Below are 18,747 nucleotides of genomic sequence, written 5' to 3'. Positions count from 1 at the left end.
ACCAACAAGTGAGTGGATAAAAAGGGAAAAAGATCACATAAAAGTTATTTAATTAAAAAAGGGAAAAGAAGGATAAAAAGGGCTGTCCTCTGTGAAAAAATCACAAGCAGCTGCTAGAAAATTTTCTTTACAGAGAATCTTGAAAAGAAATTCGATGCTAATAAAGTTTCATGGTAGATACAACGCATTAATTGTCACTCAACAATCATACTGGAAAAAAAAGAAAAAAAAAAAAGAGTAGACAAGTCAAACTTGTGACCAAGATGCAGCAGCGGCAGTTTTGAAATTATATTTAGATATAAAAAAATATGTTTAATTTGAAAAAAAATATTAAATTAATATTATTTTAGTTTTTTTTTTATTTTATTTGTTGATATTAAAAAAATAAAAAAATAAAAATATTAATATATTTTTAAATAAATAAATATTTTTAAAAAACAAACAATAATACTCATGAATGGGCCATAGAAAAAAATCTAAAGTTGGCCTGAAAAAATAAATGGCGACAAATGGCCTAGGGACTTTCATGACACGTATTCCAAACTTGACAGGTTAACCCGTCAATTTTTTTTTCTATTTAGCATAATGTGAATCTAAGGTTTGACGGGTTATCCTGGTTTGAAAGGTTGTTAATTCAGGCTTTTATAATATGACCTTGCAACCAGTCAAGGCTCTTGAGTCTGGTGTTACAATCAGACTCACTTAAACCAGTTTAATTATTATAAATATTACTCCAAGCGTTGTAGTTAAACCAAAGGCTCTTGGCTATATCTGCAGAAAGACATAACACTCTTAGATCCAAGAAAAAAAAAATAACTCGCGGCGTATGCCTTTGTTTTGACTGTGGACTGCACAATGCCATCCACAGTGAAAAAGCTGATGCCTTATCTTTTCGTAATTATTCAGTTTTTTAAATAATTTTTTTGTGTTTAATTATTAGACTTTCATGACACGGATCCCAGGTTTAACGGGTTAACCCAGTTGATTCAGATCTCATTAGTTTTGTTCTTTCGTAGTTCACGGTGAAAAGGCATGCCTTTAATTATTATTTTTTGTTTTTTTTTTATGCCTTTTACTATGAACTGCACAGTACAGTCTACGGTGAAAATGTTGATGCCTTCTATCGGACTTTCATGACATGAATCTCAAGTTTGATAACCCAGTTAATTCAGATTTTTTTTTCAGTTTTTTTTCTTTGTTTTTTTTTTAATTAATCTATTTAAGGACACAACTTTGCAGCTAGACTCATATCCAAGACTAATCACAGTCAGACCCACTTAAACTTGAGTCTTTCTAAATATTACGTTTGGGTTAGGCGTTGCAGTCAAATCTAAGTGTGCATTTAGATTTTAGTTTTTTTTAATATTTTTTATGTAAAAAATTGACCCGCGGCATCATGTAACTAGTCCCTTGTAAAAATCGATGATCTACAGGTAAATTAAAGTGGCGAAATTGCTCTATTAGCAAGAAATTCTAACATAAACCCATGAGATGGTGTAATTTTGTGATATTTCTATCAGCGATCAATAAAGAATAGAAAAGGTAGGATTGTGCTGTACATGTTCAGCTTTAAAGCTGACGTGGCATATCTTATTAAAATACACCAAGATTCTTCAGAGGATGTAATCCACTTTAGCATTTTTGGTGGGTGAGAGTAATGGGAAAGCAAAGAGTGAGATGGATAGGACTGAATTGAACATTCGTCTCCAAAAAAGGAGGGCACAGTAGCATTTTTAAAATATCAGGGGAGCCTAACGTTATTCCCATAGAGCCCCCTCTGTAATTTCAATATCTTTCTGCAATGGTTATAAAATCCGGGCTGAGAGGGTGATAGTAGATCGATACAATTTTATTTGAAATAAAAAAATAATATATTTTTGATATTTTTTTTAAAAAAATCGACGAGTTTTACCTTTAATCACTTGTTTTGTGAGTTCATCAGCGTATTTGATTGAATCAAGCCGGGCTAATTTTTTATTATTAATTATTTTTAATCCAAAGTGGTTAATATATTATTTGTTATTATGGTTTAATATTGATTTTTAATCTCTTCTTTAAAAAGCTTCAAATTATTTCTTTCTTTCTATGCTACCATTCAAAACACTGCTAAGACCTATTTTTTTTTTATATTTTAAAAAAGATTTTGAAATTTTTTTTTCATTTCAAATTAATAAATTTTTAGTGTTTTTAAATTATTTTGATGTACCGATATCAAAAATAATTTTTTTTAAAAATATTTTTTTAATATATTTTTAAATAAAAATATTTTAAAAAACAACTGTTACCATGCTTTTAAACACATTTTAAATCTTTGATAACCCATCAACTAGTAAAGTTTTTATAACCAAGCTTTCTCACAAAGTAAAAACTTATTTATTTTTGTGTTTTAAAAATATTTATTTTAAAAAGATATTTTTTTTTTTTTTTTTTTTTTTAAATTTTTTTATATCATTTTAATAGGTTAGCATCAAAAAAATAATTTTTTTAAAAAATATATTTTTTTAATATATTTCTTAAAAAAAAACTTTAAAAATCAATAATTACAAAACGCTCAGCATTTATTTATTTATCTTTTTGCAGCTTATCCGTAGAGGCTTTGTCGATTAGATACTTCACTGGTTATTCGGCAATTTTATTCTCTTTCACACCTTTATCCACGGCGATGATAACATCACTCGCTAATGACTCTCTTAGGTCACGTGATTCCTGATTAGACAGAATGGTACATATCCAGAAGCAGATGCCTCGTGGCTAAAGACTCCTGAATCAAGGGCTCGATGGTAAAATCATGGTACGCATATTTAGCAATGGGTAGACTATATTTCAGTCCCTGTAAGTTCATACATATTCCATTTCGGTTTCATAAATAAAAATCCTTAGTGCCAATACTGTAATTTTCCATAAGCTTTGGGTTTGTACCTTGCCGCTAAATAAATAAATGATAGAAACTTGAAGGATGCCAATTTTTATAGTTAAAACCTCATGTTTTCATATAAGATAGCCTTACACAAAATCACTTCTCATTATTTCTAAAACATTTCTTACCTTTTCCACCCAGTCAATATACAATGAGAGATTTAAAATTACAATATATAGGTCATATACATATACTTATATCAAACCTAATTTTTAATATTTTACAAATTATAAACTTGAATTATTTTTTTACTCGAGTAGAATAAATATACTAAACTGAATGATATTTTTTATACACTATAAATATTCGTGATTTAGGCATATGATAGATAATTTAAAATTAATTTATCAACTATATCAACCAATTAAAATACAAGAATCAATTACCAAAATAAATAAAACATAAAACATGAAAAAAATAATTAAAGAAGCACACGAATTGAGTTATGTTAACGATGTTTTAAAAGTTTTAATTCATCACTCAATATGTAATATGTATTTTTTAATTTTTTTAACCCATTGTTATATATAATATATATTATATGACCTTGGATATATAACAAAGTCAGATTAAATAAAACAAATATTACTGATAACTTATTTTTTTAACAACTTTATCTGTATGGCAACTCCATCCACACCCCTTGGCTTCACTCGTATCCATACACGTGACGATGTCCTGCAAAACTCTTAAGATACTAGACCACTATATAGAATACGAGGCCCTTTTCAAATCATAGGGATCATATCAGAAAATTTACATTAAAGAGGTCAAAGTGAAATATTGATGAAAGTTTACCGCACGTCTTGCTAGAACACCCGCAGGTGACAGTCTTGCCGTTCTAACAAAAAAAATTTACACGTCAGTTTCAGATTTAAATGGGAAGCGATAACATACAGCAGCAACACTTTACACTTGTTAAAACCTCACAAATTCTACAGCGCGTAACCCGTCGTTAACATTTTAACGGTGACTAATCCCTAGCAGTCACATCATCCTCGTGCTCTCGCACACAGGAAAACATCTCTCTTTAAATTGCGGAGCTCAAAAGCCAAAATTAAAAGGAACAGAAATTTTAAAGAAACGACACATAAGAGAGCCTCAGCTGCTCTATCTCTCTCTAGCTTCCCTTTTAATTTTTCATCTGTCTTTACCCCGACTCCGACCTCTAACGGTTCTCTGTTGCAAACCGGCGGCGCCGATATTTCTGTACGGAATAGTCTCAACGTCCTTTTCCATTTTTCGATCTCTCCACTCGTTTCCGTTCTCGTTATCAACTCTCATTTGCTGTTAATAAATCTCTTTTTCTAGTGTGCCAACAAAAAATCGCGATAATAAAAATCGTTGTAAAAAGGTATTGAATATTCAATTTTCTTATATTTGTCTTGTAAAATTATCTGAATTTCTTCGTATTTTTACTACAGATATGTTGTTGCGGTTTTTAGCTTTGTTTCGGTCCGATTACTGGCACTGCGGTTTCTTTTAGCCTAATTTTTGTTTAGTATTTTAACTCTAATTTTTGCAGTTTGTTTAGTATTTTAACTCTAATTTTTGCCTTTTGCTATAGATTTTGATGGCAACTAGGTGGAGTTTTAGATAATAGAATTTTTCGCGGGATGATTCACTTTTTATTTGTTGATTTTTGTTTTTTTAGTGGTTTGTTGAGCAATTGTTTGCTCTAGTTTTAGTGACGAACATGTCTTAAACGGCTTGTTTGGTTGTCATGTGATTTTTTTTTTTTTTGATTTTTTTTTAAATAAATTTTGAATGATTAAATATTTTCTGCATTGGATTTAAACTAGTTTTTTTTTTTTTCTTGATAGGTATACAAAATGATTGGATCATTTCTAACACGAGGGCTTGTGTATGTTTCCCGGCGACCTGATTAATTAATTCTGTTTTTTACTTGAATTTAAAGGGGTTTTTTTTTATTGTCGAAATTAGAATTGGTATAATGTATTGGCAGGATGGTTTTTGGCTATGCTTATCCAGCGTATGAGTGCTACAAAACGGTCGAATTGAATAAGCCAGAGATCGAGCAACTCCGATTTTGGTGCCAGTATTGGTATTCTACTGTGATTTGATGTTTGTGAATTGGTGGAATGTATTTTTTAGGGTTATAAGTGGTTTCATTTTCTCTTTGTTTGCAGGATTTTGGTGGCTGTTTTGACAGTTTGTGAGAGAATTGGAGATACTTTTATTTCATGGTATTGATTCTTTGCTTAAACCCAGCTTTTGTGTTCAAAATGGCGATTGGCATGTTCATTTTGTTTTCCTGTCTCGGTTTCTTGAAGGGTCCCAATGTACAGTGAGGCTAAGTTGGCATTTTACATATACTTATGGTACCCTAAAACTAAGGTTTGTATTATGAATTGCTGATAAGAATGTTTTTCTTATGTTCTTAGATCTTTACCTTCATATTAATTTCTCCTCCTTTCCTTGTTTCAGGGAACCTCCTATGTGTACGATTCCTTCTTCAAACCATATGTTGCGAAACATGAGAATGAAATAGATCGCAGCTTGTTGGAGCTGAGGACTAGGGCTGGAGATATGGTTTTTGTATATTGGCAAAGAGCAGCAAGTTATGGTCAGACAAGAGTTTTTGAGATTTTGCAGTACATTGCTGCACAGTCAACAACAAGGCCTCGCCCTGCTCAGGTAGTGTAATTAGGAGTATATACTCTTATGTTCCTGCTCATTATCTTCTAATACACAGTTTGATGGTTCTTTTAAATGGACCAAAATGCTGTCTTGTTTATTTGATGCAATCATCCAGTTGTTTTCTTCAAGGTTTGACAATGATCTATCAGCGTCAATTGATGAATTGTTGTGTATTTAGTTTGCAGCTAGTCAGTAATGTGGAATTAAATTTTTACTTCTGTCCTTTAAGAACCTTGCATATAAGTGATATGGGAAACTGTATTTTAAGAGCGGTGATTGAAAACAATCTATGCTGTCTTTTTGAGTTATACATTATGTCACAGTTTTCATGCCAATTTTACTTTCGATATTACAGCCACAGCAGCAAGGTGCTAGGGCTCGCCAACCTTCTGCTCCCAGCCGTCAACCTTCATCAAACCGTCAACCAGCTACGACACAAGCAGAGCCTGAAGAATCTCTATCTCCTACTTCTAGCACATCTTCAAGTCAGCACCAAATGGAAGTAGCGGAAGAGGCAGGTCCTTCTAAAGTGCCTGAAGCAGCAGTTCCTGCAACAGCTTCAAATGCCCAAACAGCATCTGAAGTTTCCAGCCAACCTAAACCAACCGAGGAAGAAGCAATGGAGACTGAAGACGTGCCATCATCTTCAGAAAACAAAAACGAAAACCCTACACCAAAAGAAACTTTGATGGAGCAAACAACCCGGGATACACGGGTCAAATTGAGGAAAACGCTTTCTGGAACAAACCGTTGAAGACCGGTGTCAATTTTTTCCCAATTTTAGACCCCAGCACAAGTATTTAATCAGTAGGTGGACGGTGATGGGTATCTTTTTTATTTTTTTCCTTTTTTTTTTTCTGTGACGGTGGTGTAAATTTGTAATCTTCTGTTTCCCAATTCCATTTGTTGCTTAATTGTTTTAACTCAAGTTGGCAAATAAAGGGTCTTGGGTTCCTCATACAATCTGACTCGCCAAACTTGCACTCTATAATATAATTGGATAGGGTTACAAATTTTAGAGTTGGCTTGTATAGTGCTTACCAGTTATTGAAAATCAAAGTGTAAATTGACACGGCATGATGGGATTTTTTTTTATCTAATGGTGGAGCATCCGCTGCAGAAATTTGGTGGATGGCACAGTGCCACAAAGCCTAGACCTAAAGTAAAGGCATCAAGAATATTGAAAGATTGCAGTTCTGATGTGTTTTTTTTTTAGGTTTGTCTAAAGTATTTGATGACTTGTCTGTTATTTGATGATGCTGTCAGCTCAAGCAATTTAATACCAAAAGAGAGAAAAATAACAAGCTAGGTAAAGGTCTGTTCCTCGAAAGTTTAGGGGGATCTTTCATTTTTAAAGGGTAAAGGAAAGAACTGGCATAAATTTAACTTTCCCTGCCAAAACAGGAAAGCAAAATTTTAACTTGCCACTGACTCGTACTCCGAAGCTTATTGAAAATAATTGTACCCGTACACCTAAACTGATTAGGAATACTTGATGTGAGCCTGTTGCCCTATTATCCCCTTAAAACGGAGGTTTGTTTTGAGAAAGTGGGTCGTTAACCTCCCTCGTGGCAATCGTGCAAGGTGAAAAACTTTTCAACATTGGTGTAATTACCTGCAGATAGTACGATTTGTAATTGTTTGGGTATGTGATTACACCAATTAATGTAGCATTAACATGGACTTGATTACGTGCTTTAATGATTTTTATTCAACGAGCTTTTGATAGTTCCTTGTTAGGTAATGCCTGCAGTTATTTGGTTTGTTAGTTGTCAACGTCTGGGATAAAACTTCCTTGCCATATACAACGAGGGACAGTTTTCACAGTGAAGTTTCCTCTTATGGAAGATACGGATGCTGGAAGCCATTTGGAGCAATGGTGTTTTGCAGTGTTTAGCCAGAAATACCGAGCAGACTTGGTATGACATCACTTTCAGAGACGAGGACAGCTTCTGCTTGCTGCACTTATGTAATGTCGACTTCAATCTTGATCATAGTTATTGATCACAGCTCACCTCCATAGGTCAATCTGGTGACTACAATTCAAATCTTAATACAGTTCATATTTTATTTTGAACATTCAAAGGTCAACTTAAAAAAAAATGAATTGATGATTAGACGATCATGCCTCTGACTGCTGCAAAAGCTCAGGGAGCACACCCTCAACTATAAATTGTGATTCATCAGCACCAAAACAGTCTACAAAATGGGCCCCCTTTTATTTTATTAAGGATTGTTTGTGTTGCTGATCAACACAGGCAGCCAGATGGTCATAAGCACACTGGCTCTTGACTCTCCAAGCCCACTATAGACACCAAGGCCGAGAGACGGTCTTTCGCTCTGCCGAGCAGTAGGCACATTTGCAGAAACTACAGCCCCAACTACCCTTACAAGAGATGGGATTAGGATAATTAATAATCTTTAAAATAATAACCATCATTACCATTAAAGAAAAGAAAACATCTAGCTATAAAATTTACACTTACAAAAGTGGAGGGGATATAAAATTACCCTTCCAGTCTGCTTGAACGACCTCCTGCCTAATTTTCATTTACATCACGAACTACTACTCTTGATGACAGTCATGGCAGAAGCGATGAGAGGTCATCCAAGAGAAAAAACTCTCTACGTCAGTTGCATAGCATGTGATAAACATATCAAGGTCAAGTGGTGAGTTAGCCTCCAGACTCCTCCAATAGCAAGGCAGTTCCATATATTTCAAAAATCAGAACTTAGTGAATCAAAACAGAATGTTAAGAGATACGATCAACCCACAATTTTGAAATGCTGACTGAATCATCTGTTGTGAACCAGTAATCATCAATAATCTGCAACAGGATGGGTCACAAGCAAACAGGTTAGTCAATTCCTGCAGACCAAACACCAAAGAAGGTATATAAAAGTGCATTTGTGCGCGTGTGCAGGATCGGAACTATCAACTAGGAAACTGTTATGAAACCAATTTGAAGCTTCCAATACTTACATTGCAGTCTGCAGGAATTAACTTACAAATCCCAGATGCTTCTAGAGTTAGTGAGCTGAGTGGTTCACAACAACTGTTTTGATTACCCTGACACTCTGAAGGCAACCCTGCATCTTGGTCTCTGCATTGGCTACTGTTCCAAGCACTTGTATCCATTGGTTCAACATGCTCCACGGTTATGTCCTCACCTTGTTTGCATTTGCTACAAGCATCATCAAAATGGCATTATGAAATTGTAGCAGATTTTGAACACAATCATGCATGAAAACTAAGTGCACACTGCATGTCAGTGGTGCATGTTACCTCAAGAGATACACATCAATGGGTCCATTGGTGCTTCTAACTGTCATTTTGTATAGTGGAGAACCAATATCCTGCTCTTGCAAATAAGCATTACATCAGGTAGAAATACATTTCAACAATTTTTAAAGTTCCACGTATCCACACTCAGTACCTCATCAGGATCAGGAACTTCCAGATAACTAGCTTCAGGAGTTTTTATTGCAAAAAGTGTTCGATTCTGCAGTGGTAGTATCACAAGTAATAAGCATCACCAAATTTGGGAGATGATAGCAAAGAGATTTCAAAGCAATTCCCAGGAATTGCATACCTGGAAGCATGAAAGGCTGGTAATATCTTCCTCTGTTAGAAAGAGATGCCTAACAAAACCAAGTAGGCAAATAAATAAAAACAAGTCATATTGAAACCATAAAATCTGAGGGAGAAAATAGCATACTTTTGACAAACCACATCTTCCTTCAAGCCTCTCAGAAGTTCTTGTCTATCCCTGGAAAAAGAACATGATAAGAGTTAAGCTAACCACAGACAAAAAATATAAATAAAAAGATTGACTCAACCAACCTTATAGATTCCTCAAGCCTGAACTCTTCAGTATATAAACTTTCCACTTCAGCCTGTAATGAAATCAAAAGATAAACAAGTAGTAAGACCAGTGACTTTAATATTTCATAGTGTTACCTCTTAGAAGTGTAGAAAGCTGAAAGGTCAACTGACAGTCCCTTTGTTACAGGGTATCAGTTACCATCAATTTCTAACAAAATCAACTTTATCTTATATGTCCAAATCACCACATGCTGACTGAATCTTCCACACACTGATAATTCATTATCAATCCACAACATGAGATGGTTGCTTCAGAAATTACTGATTAGTGAGTGATAAACAGGTCATTTAATGTTAGCTCATTATTCCCTGAAATATGTTAAGTACATAAATAATAGAGCACAATCACAACCTTCTCCCATAAAGGCCAACAGGTTTTCACTTTCTAAAAATATGACCCATAACTTTCACCAGTAACTTTTGAGTTGCAAAAACCTGGTTTTACATTCAAATCTAACATCGACAACCTAAACCTATGAAAGCTGAGGCAAGACCTATTTCCTAGGCACCTAAAACAAATTGAGTTTGAATCTTGAATTTTTTGAAATTCAAACAAATGCTCATCATCATTACGTGACAATGCTACCGATCCATTGTGTGTGAGTCATCATTGCAGAAAGAATGAAGCCATCATAAGGCATCTGACTCCTGAAAAGGATATGATGACTACAGAAATACCTTTATTCTAGCATGATTATCCAACATCTTTTGCTCACTGTCATCAAATTCCCTGTTTAGAAGGTCCAATGGTCAATTACCAACCACGCAAAGCAAACAACAAAGGAAGTGCACAAGAAAAGATCGGTGTTATTACTTCTTCCAGCGTATATGATTTTTTGAAGTTTTCTCTATCAATCCTATTCCTTCCAAAACATTTGTAATATCATATATCCTCCTTTTCTGGACCTGTCAAAATCAATATCATGTCAAAAAAGTTCAGTTTATAGCAAAGATATTCACGCTACACATACCCCTATTAAAAGCATTACATATGATTTCACAATATAACTAGTTGTGATGAGAAAGGAGAGATACTGCACTGGAATGAAAACCTTATTTAAACCCTCCAGTGTGAGCAATTCAATTTTCTTATTAGCAGCAGATGTGCGTAGCCCGTAACATTGTCCATACCTCTAACACTTCTGCTGTTTTGTTCAGATCAAGGGTCCCGTCCTTAGCCTCCTGGATCAACTTGACAAATTTCTTGGTTAACAAGCCTGTCCAAAAGAAATTTGACCATTTGTAAATTGTAAATAATCATCACAGCAACATTAAATTTAAATCCACCCAAATTAACCGTGAGTAGATACATAAGAATGCCTACTATATGTGCAAATAGAATAAACCATGCAATATTCTAGACTACAAGAATGCTAACCCTAATTAATCAAAACTTACCTAAAGAACTGTCATATCGACAACCACTAGCCAAATTCAGTCCATTAAGAGACTCTGCAATTGAACATCAATTTAACCAGAATTTCTACATCAACATCCCATCAACAGGCTCAATAATACAACATGGAGTAATTTACCATTCGATAATGCAAAAGTACATTACCAGCATTCATTCTTTGAGTCACTGATTTGGCATGTTTCGGAACCCTTGACTTATTTTTATGCTTACCCCCAGAAGATGACCGAGGAGCAAGAGTTAGATCAGTAACTATATCACTTTGCGCAGGGAAAGCGGCATCATTATTAGTCCAAACCTCATGATCATCACTTTCACTTTTCATTCCCAGCTGTAATAAATATCATACAATTTGTAATTAAATTGCAACTTAATTTAATCTCTAGACAACATATTATAGTGCAACCTTAATTAAAATACGACACTTGTCTCAAATACACGGAACCGCCTAGCGCATTAGGTAGTCATAGTTACGTTGTTTTTGCAGTTTTCTGTGCTTCTTATTAAAGCTAGAGAGTTTTCATATCTACAATAACTAAATATTTTCTTCAGGGAAGAAAATTATTATTTTAATTACGAGCTCAATTTGTTTTTTTTTTTTTTTTTTTTAAAAAAAAAAGCTTCGATCGAGTATATATAAAAAAAGAAATTAAACAATCAAAATAATTACAATGAATATCAATCAATAATTATACGAATTTAAGCAGAAAAATAATTAAGGAAAGAAAGGACGAGGAGAGTAAAACAAACTAACCGCAACGTCACGAAATGCAGAATGCGTGTTGGAACTATGGAATTGAAAGCCGATAGGATTTCTGTTGTTATCAGGAGGAGGAGGAGCCGGGTGGTGAGGTTTTCGGAAAGAGGAAGGGAACAGTCGATTTGAAGGAGTTGAACTATTTGAAGAAGAAAATAAATTTTGATTTTGAAAATGAGAATGAGAGTGAAGTAAATGAAAGTGAAATTGCGATGGATTGATTGTCCGGTTCGGATCTTCGCTGGCGTTCGCCATGAAGAGAGGGAGAGAGGGAGGGAAAGAGGGGTTCTTGAGAGAGTGTTTGGAGGGAAAGGAAGGGGAGGAATTTGAGTGTAAAAAAGGCGGTGATTAGAGAAAGAGAAGGAGGTAATTAAAGGGAGGAGGAGGAGGGAGAAACCGACATAGGCACGGAAGGATTGGAGAGGATGGGAAGAACACTGCAGTTGCCGGGAGAGAGGGATTTGAGAATCGTAGGGGAGAAGCGGTGAGGAAGTGAGTTTCGAATGCGGACGCCCGCCTTTTGTTGGCAGTTGGATTGGATGCCCCTCTTCTATAAATGTTTTCGGCTTGGATTGGGCTGGGCTTTTCTATTGGATAAACCCTAATTTTGAAATATTGATATTAAATAAGACAAACCCATAAAACACCAGCTCAGCTGTGTAGGTAGGCCTAACTCTGTCAATTTTATTTTATTTAAAAACTATAATTAACGACTTTCATATATTTTTAAGACTTTTCATTAATGTTTCATTAATATTATATTTTTTTTATTAAAAATGAAATCAATTTATAAAAAATATTAACACTTCCCATCGAGTGATTGTAACAGAAGTTCTTATTAAAAAATCAAAATAATATAATATGATAATAAAACTAATATAAAAAGCAATTTGGGTGCAAAATTAAGACTCTGGTGATAGTTTAGGGATATATTCGACATTTGTCCTATTAAATGACATCACTTTTTTTATATATTAATTGTGTGCTGTTAAATTTGCTGGGGAAGGATCTTAAATTATTAAAGTACTAATTTGGTAATTTTTATAAATAAAATGCTATTTTGAAAACATAGAATTTATTTTTTTTCATGTCTATAATACAAAAGTTTTCAGAGAGAGAAATAAAAAGAGATAACGTTTCTACTTCTAGGAAATCGAATTTCACATGTTGATGTATAATCATTTTATTTTCGTGTGAAGTTTCTAAATTAGAATTGTCAGGAAACTCGTGACGATCAAGGGCCACACGTGGATCTTTCCTTTTAAAATATTTTTTGGAACCCATTAAGGAAACTGAAACATTTTTCCCTTTTGGTTCTTTTAGAGTTTTGCTTTGAAGTTATATTAGAAAAAAAAAAAAAAAACATATTTGATTAGAATTATAAAAATTAGTTGTTTAATTTTTCTTAAAGTGAAAGATAATTCTTATAAAATCAGTTTAAAGGTATATTAGCTTATAATTTAAAAGTATGAAAAGTGATGTTTTTTTAATTTTTACTTAAAAAATAATCATAAATATTTTAAAATTAATTAGTTTAAATAACTTTTGTTTTATATATAGTAATTAACTTCAATTATTTTATTTCAAGTATATTAGATTTTTAATTAAATTCATTTAATAGTTATGTACTTTTTTAAAAAAAAAAGCTATGTAACAATTTGATTATGGCTTCCTCTTATTTGTGTTTTTTATATATAATATTTGTGTTTCATAAAGAAAGAATTCATTTTTTAAGAAAGTATTTAATTTCTTTTTAAAAATTATTTAATTTTAAATATATCCTTAATATTAATTTTAATTTAAATAACTTACTAACAACATATTAAATAGTTTGATATATTTAATTTCGAAACTCATCACAACAAACATAAAAACAGGACCAAACAGGGCTATTCGTAAGGCGGGATGAATCATGACCCTAAACAATTCCAGAAATTATATTTAACACCGAAGTACACAGGTGGGTTGCCTAAAAATCTGATTTGTTCCGTCTTGAAATCACAAAATATATATTGCATGAAACAGCAAGTTGCCACGTATTGCAAGTGCAAAATCGGGCAGGAGAAAAAATCAAGCTACAGAAACCATATTGCAATCCTGTTTAAAAAAACTCAATATGCAGAGCTGCAGGTTTCCATTTCGCGGGCAGGTATTTTGCTTGCCAACAAGCAGCTAACATGCACGAAGGAGCTAGGTTTGATGTACTATTCTCTGGGAGTCCAGATTAGCCACTGCTACATATCTTGGTCCCACTGAGAATGTAACCCCCAAAGGCACTCATCTGCATCAATGGATGAGTTCTTGATGGAAGAACCTGCATTTGCATCAGAAAACACCAGGGAATATTGAATCACTGCATCTTCACCCCCTAGAAGAATTATACTCCTCGAGAATTGATATCAAGGGGAAGAAGCATATAATATGATTCTGTTTGAAAAATCCCATTTCTATTTCCCCCACAAATTCCAAACTTCAAACTAAAACATCAACAGCCATGCAAAAAGTAGACAGAAAAGTTTTCCAAAATTATCACAAATGTAACCAACAAACCTGATATTCACGCAGCCAAGGTTCTGAAATTTGCAAACCAATTGCCATTTTCCCCTGCTGTAAATTGTGCATGCATGTTGCAAGTGGCTGCATTCGAACAAGAATAGCAATTAAGTAAATATTCTACCATGAGTGAAAGCCTACCCAGTAAAACTACAAAAAATTATCCAGTAACAATACTGCATTAATTATTAATAAACTGCAATCTAATATAGAAAATAATGCATTGGCAAGTCTTAAGTTGAACAAATCTCAAGAATTTGAATCAAATGACCTGAAGATACTGGTGGTAGATAGCAAATGGTGCTGAATATGATAGAAGTGGCAGTAGATCCTTGGCTAAGCTCCAAGCATCTGCATCTGGAGCAGCAATTATTAGACTGCACACAGAGTGAACTAGAATTATTGACCACGCTTGAAAACTAAAAAAATGTTGAAATAGAAAATATCCATTTATAAATTCTATTGACTAATAAACAAATTATTCACATCTAGCTACCTAGAGAACCCATTTTCCTTCCATGACTTAATGGCTTCTTCTGATGCCTTTTCGCCAGCTTTAGGGGGTTTGCCCATTTTAATTTGTGGAGAGACAATAGTCTCTGAATCCGCAGCCTCGTGGTTGGATGGAAGAGACATTTCTTCCATTTTGATGGGGGAGGTTTGGCCCTACAAGAATTGATTCTCCGAAACAGTTACTGGAGTGCAAGATAAAAAATACTCTGGCAATGAGCAAAACAATGCTAACATTTAATTCTGCATTGCTGGCATCGATTATCTCGGATGTTCCAGTTTGGTCTAAACAGAGGTCACGCAGAGGAGCCCGCACAATCCTGGAAAGAAAATATCAATTCCTTTAAATGAAATTCCTGTGTTTAAATAGAAAACATAATCAAAGAGAATATGCAAGAAACAAAAGATGAAAGCAACATTGAATCTGGAGGATCTCTTATATGGAAGAGGCTAAGCAAGAGTCATGCTGATCCTATGCATATTAAAATCTCCTGTCGCTGACCAAGAAGGGCTATCATATCAAATAATTCTACATAGAAGTCCCAACTGCTTCATATTAAACAATAACTAGGATGTTTTTGGTATGCTAGACTGGACCAGTCACTAGACAATACAAGTGGAAATGGACTGAACTGGGTAGTAGATGAAACTAGATGGGACTACACTAGACTGGACAATACATATTCCTGTATTGTGTTTGGTGCACATTGGTTAAGGCAAGATAATTTTTTTTGCAAAAGTTCATTCTGGTCTTTGAGTTTTCCAACAATTTATTTTAGTCCCTATATTTTATTTTTATGACATTTTAGTCCTTGTAATTTTCTTGATCCTCTAATTTTAGGATAAGTACAACTTAGTCTCTAAATCAAAAGGTTTTTGCAATTAAGCCTCTATATGTAAACTGACCCACTTTCATTGCATTCGTGTCGAAAGATTTTAGTCTACCAAATTAAAAAAATAAATGGGTGATAAAAAAGTGGATAATATGAAAAAATAAGAAATGATATGTTTTCTGTGATATTAGACAAGCTTGTTCCACCCCTTATGGTGGGACGAGAATTTTGCCCTGGGACAACTCAAGACATGACAAGGTTTCAAAATGTGCATTAAATACTTCACAACTTGTCCGGTCATGTCCAAAGTATGCACCAAACATACTAGAACTTGTTTTGTCTTGTCCGGTTCAACATGCCAAAAAGAACCCTATGCTTTCTCAACTATTTTTGAAAGACGAGGTAACACAGATCAATTTTTCCCATAAGCGAGTCATGTTTCTCCACTTTCTGAAACTATGATGAAACTAACAACACAAATTACCTTTTGCAGATTTCATTATCAAAGTTGAATGTTCTGACTATCTCCACAGGATACGGAGTACTTCCAAGATATGTATTGCAAACGTAACCTGTACCTGCTAAACAAATAACATCATTCCATTCACAACCAGAAATTACATCTGACAAACTACAGTGGTTTAAGCCAAGAAAACACATGTAAGAAGATACATTTATGATTGTGGCATGGGTATAATAACAATTTCGTTTTCTTTCTTTTTTATTTATTTGTTGGTTTGAGAATTGAAAAGTTATCATATATTGAATCCTGTCAAAAGGATAGTTGAGGAATAACAGAAACATAATTAAAGCAAACAGCTTCGTTTTCCCTTTAATGGTGGTATTTCTCTTTTACTACATAAAGCAAACATCTTTATAAAGCTATAGAATTGAAAGGGCTTTTCAGATGAAATCAGAGATCAAACCTCCTAAACGCTCTGCCACAGCACCAGTAAGAAGACCACCAACCATATCCACTAACAGGATGTCAGAGTTTGCTGTAACATTAGCAAGTGAAAGCAACAGGGATAATGCATCTACTCGCAGGAATCTGTATTGAAGGCAGAGAATTCAGATACCAACGAAAGAGTAAAGACCACATACATCTAAATGAGAACAACCAACAAACCATGAATCATACTGATATTCATAAAGCTATTTCCTACTTACATAATTTGATAATTATCCACCCCTTCAATCTTCTACTTTTATTAAAAAAAACTCTTATGGTAATTGATCTAAGATACCCAATGGTCATGCTGATTTTTTTTGCCATAATCTTTCAATCTTCCCTCACCTATGCTGTAATTTTTCAATCTATGTCTTGTAACTACTTAAAAACCCTAAGCTAGATAGTCTCTCTTTCAATGTTCAACTTCAGGGAAGGGATGCAGAATGAAAATGCTTTAAAATGATATCAAATAAACTAACAAAATCCTGAACAAAGAAAATTTTTAGAAACTAAAATCAAATAACTTAAATCATGTAGTTAATTAATAACATAAAACTACCCGATTCTATGTGGATATTTCTTGAAGTACGCCTCGCATATGCTGAAATAAACAAGCATAATAATATGTCAGTTATAAAATCAGGTTACTTGACATTTTCAAACAGCTTTTTAAGCCCAGTTTTTTCATGATGAAGCTTATCATAAAATTACAAAACAGGACTTAGTTAAAGAGCAATTCAGCCAATTCCAATGAGGTGACAAAAAAATAAACTAACTAGAGATGAAGCAAGAGATTACCTTCTAGCAGAAGGTCGCCTCAGAAGTACTCTAGGGGCATACTTTTTTTGCTTCTTAATCCTATATTTCTCCTGCAACCACACAGTACATCAGCATATCAATCAAAGCCCTTTTGGCCCAACAAAACTCCATCCATTCCAACATCAAACTTACTTGAGAAAATGTTGTTTTTTTCTCATATGTTGCACTATTGGCAATGAGAGCTTCAATTATCTCATCACCTTTCACACCCTGCCTGCACCAAACAAAGTTTACTATTCCTATCTTAAAGAAACAAGATTGCAAATCATGCTGACAAAAACTATAAGCTATGGCATCAATGTTTTAACCCGCATTCGAGAATAAAATCATAAAAAATTACGCAAATCACCTCCGCATTTCATCTATGTCTCCACTAGTTAAGGTCTGGGCTTCATTATTATCAACAATAGCTCGATTATCCCTACATTCGTCCATTATTTGAGATCCTCCTTTTTCTTGATCATTATTATCTATCAAAAAATATTAAAAAATAATAATCAGCAAACCAAGACGAAGCTCTTAATTAATCCATGATTAAACAATTAAACAATTAAACAATTAAACAATTAAACAAGAGCTCAAGCACAATACCTGCTTCTGTGGAAGGAACAAACCTAGATAAACAAAGCCCTTCAGTCCCATTCTCAATTTGAAAAGAAGAACCGAAGGGGCATCCAATCAAGGGCCTTAAAGAGAAATTCTTATTTCCAATTTTCAACGTCCTACAAATTTCAAAAAAGAAATGAAAAAAAAAACATAAGCATTAATTAATTGTAAGAGTAAAACAAAAAAAACAAAAGCAAAAAAACTTACGAGCCAGCTGTTAATCGAGCAAAAACAAGGCGGTCGCCGTCGTTAATGTCGAGCAAGACACTGCAACCTTCCCAGGTTACTCTAGGGTTTTGAATTGAATTTGACTGGATGCTATTTTGGGACATGTTTGGCCCCTTATTTTGATTTTTAAGAATTGAAAGAATACAGAACAAAGCAACAGAATTGGTACTCTCTATTGCTTGAATTTGCTGCAGTGGAGCATTCAAGCAGCGACTGATTTTATTCGAAATTTTCGAAGGGGGCATAAATCCCAAAGAATTAGGGTTTAAGTGCTAACCGTGGGAGGTTCAAAACTAGCGAGCCCAATATTTATGGGATCATGAAAAGTCTAGTGTTGGCCCGTCTTGAAAGAGATACTAGTTTTGAATCTCTTGACGTGGGCCTGTACTCTGAACAAATTTGCAGCCCTAAATTTCGAGGTTCTTGTATGTTGTATCCAAAGTAATCTATTTGAAAAATCATCATAAATTACAAAACCCAATTCAACTTGTAACTCGGTAAGACCTGATTCGTGGATTGGTTCACTTAACCCTTGTACATTCAAAATGGGTTATATATATATATATATATATATATATATAATTGAAACGACATGATTTTGAATTTTTTTT

At 33.9% G+C, this 18,747-nt stretch overlaps 3 protein-coding genes across 6 annotated transcripts; 1 reads left to right on the top strand and 2 right to left on the bottom strand.

Moving 5' to 3' along the window:
• Nucleotides 1-3,971: 3,971 nt before the first annotated feature.
• Nucleotides 3,972-6,598, top strand: LOC118052713 (putative HVA22-like protein g). 2 transcript variants are annotated; one of them, XM_035063730.2, is made up of 7 exons: nucleotides 3,972-4,271; nucleotides 4,741-4,781; nucleotides 4,884-4,982; nucleotides 5,068-5,124; nucleotides 5,212-5,275; nucleotides 5,366-5,575; nucleotides 5,934-6,598. In XM_035063730.2, exons 2-7 carry the CDS (start codon nucleotides 4,750-4,752, stop codon nucleotides 6,330-6,332), a joined length of 861 nt encoding a protein of 286 aa, XP_034919621.1. In that variant the 5' UTR covers nucleotides 3,972-4,271; nucleotides 4,741-4,749; the 3' UTR covers nucleotides 6,333-6,598. The 2 variants fall into 2 exon arrangements, with proteins under 2 accessions (XP_034919621.1, XP_034919622.1); XM_035063731.2 differs by lacking the exon at nucleotides 4,741-4,781.
• A 1,000-nt stretch (nucleotides 6,599-7,598) lies between these two features.
• Nucleotides 7,599-12,169, bottom strand: LOC118052712 (transcription factor E2FC). 2 transcript variants are annotated; one of them, XM_073407674.1, is made up of 14 exons: nucleotides 11,633-12,169; nucleotides 11,026-11,209; nucleotides 10,863-10,916; nucleotides 10,596-10,681; nucleotides 10,279-10,370; nucleotides 10,143-10,194; nucleotides 9,423-9,475; nucleotides 9,298-9,348; nucleotides 9,172-9,220; nucleotides 9,016-9,081; nucleotides 8,865-8,935; nucleotides 8,562-8,763; nucleotides 8,354-8,406; nucleotides 7,599-7,964 (listed from the first exon to the last, which is right to left on the bottom strand). In XM_073407674.1, exons 1-14 carry the CDS (start codon nucleotides 11,888-11,890, stop codon nucleotides 7,805-7,807), a joined length of 1,431 nt encoding a protein of 476 aa, XP_073263775.1. In that variant the 5' UTR covers nucleotides 11,891-12,169; the 3' UTR covers nucleotides 7,599-7,804. The 2 variants fall into 2 exon arrangements, 1 of the variants encoding a protein (XP_073263775.1); XR_004688246.2 differs by having other exon boundaries at nucleotides 7,822-7,964; nucleotides 8,090-8,406.
• Nucleotides 12,170-13,548: 1,379 nt separating this feature from the next.
• LOC118052710 (uncharacterized) lies at nucleotides 13,549-18,421 on the bottom strand. Of its 2 annotated transcripts, none has more exons than XM_035063726.2 (13): nucleotides 18,116-18,421; nucleotides 17,894-18,024; nucleotides 17,652-17,772; nucleotides 17,435-17,516; nucleotides 17,282-17,352; nucleotides 17,043-17,084; nucleotides 16,458-16,582; nucleotides 16,016-16,112; nucleotides 14,934-15,018; nucleotides 14,685-14,854; nucleotides 14,460-14,565; nucleotides 14,186-14,272; nucleotides 13,549-13,949 (listed from the first exon to the last, which is right to left on the bottom strand). In XM_035063726.2, the coding sequence occupies exons 1-13, from the start codon at nucleotides 18,379-18,381 to the stop codon at nucleotides 13,860-13,862; spliced, it is 1,473 nt and encodes a 490-aa protein (XP_034919617.1). In that variant the 5' UTR covers nucleotides 18,382-18,421; the 3' UTR covers nucleotides 13,549-13,859. The 2 variants fall into 2 exon arrangements, with proteins under 2 accessions (XP_034919617.1, XP_034919618.1); XM_035063727.2 differs by having other exon boundaries at nucleotides 16,016-16,109.
• Between the last annotated feature and the right edge of the window lie 326 nt (nucleotides 18,422-18,747).

Source organism: Populus alba, chromosome 2, assembly GCF_005239225.2.
Source record: "Populus alba chromosome 2, ASM523922v2, whole genome shotgun sequence".
Classification (NCBI taxonomy): Eukaryota; Viridiplantae; Streptophyta; class Magnoliopsida; order Malpighiales; family Salicaceae; genus Populus; species Populus alba.
This window is presented reverse-complemented; position numbering and strand designations above follow the sequence as displayed.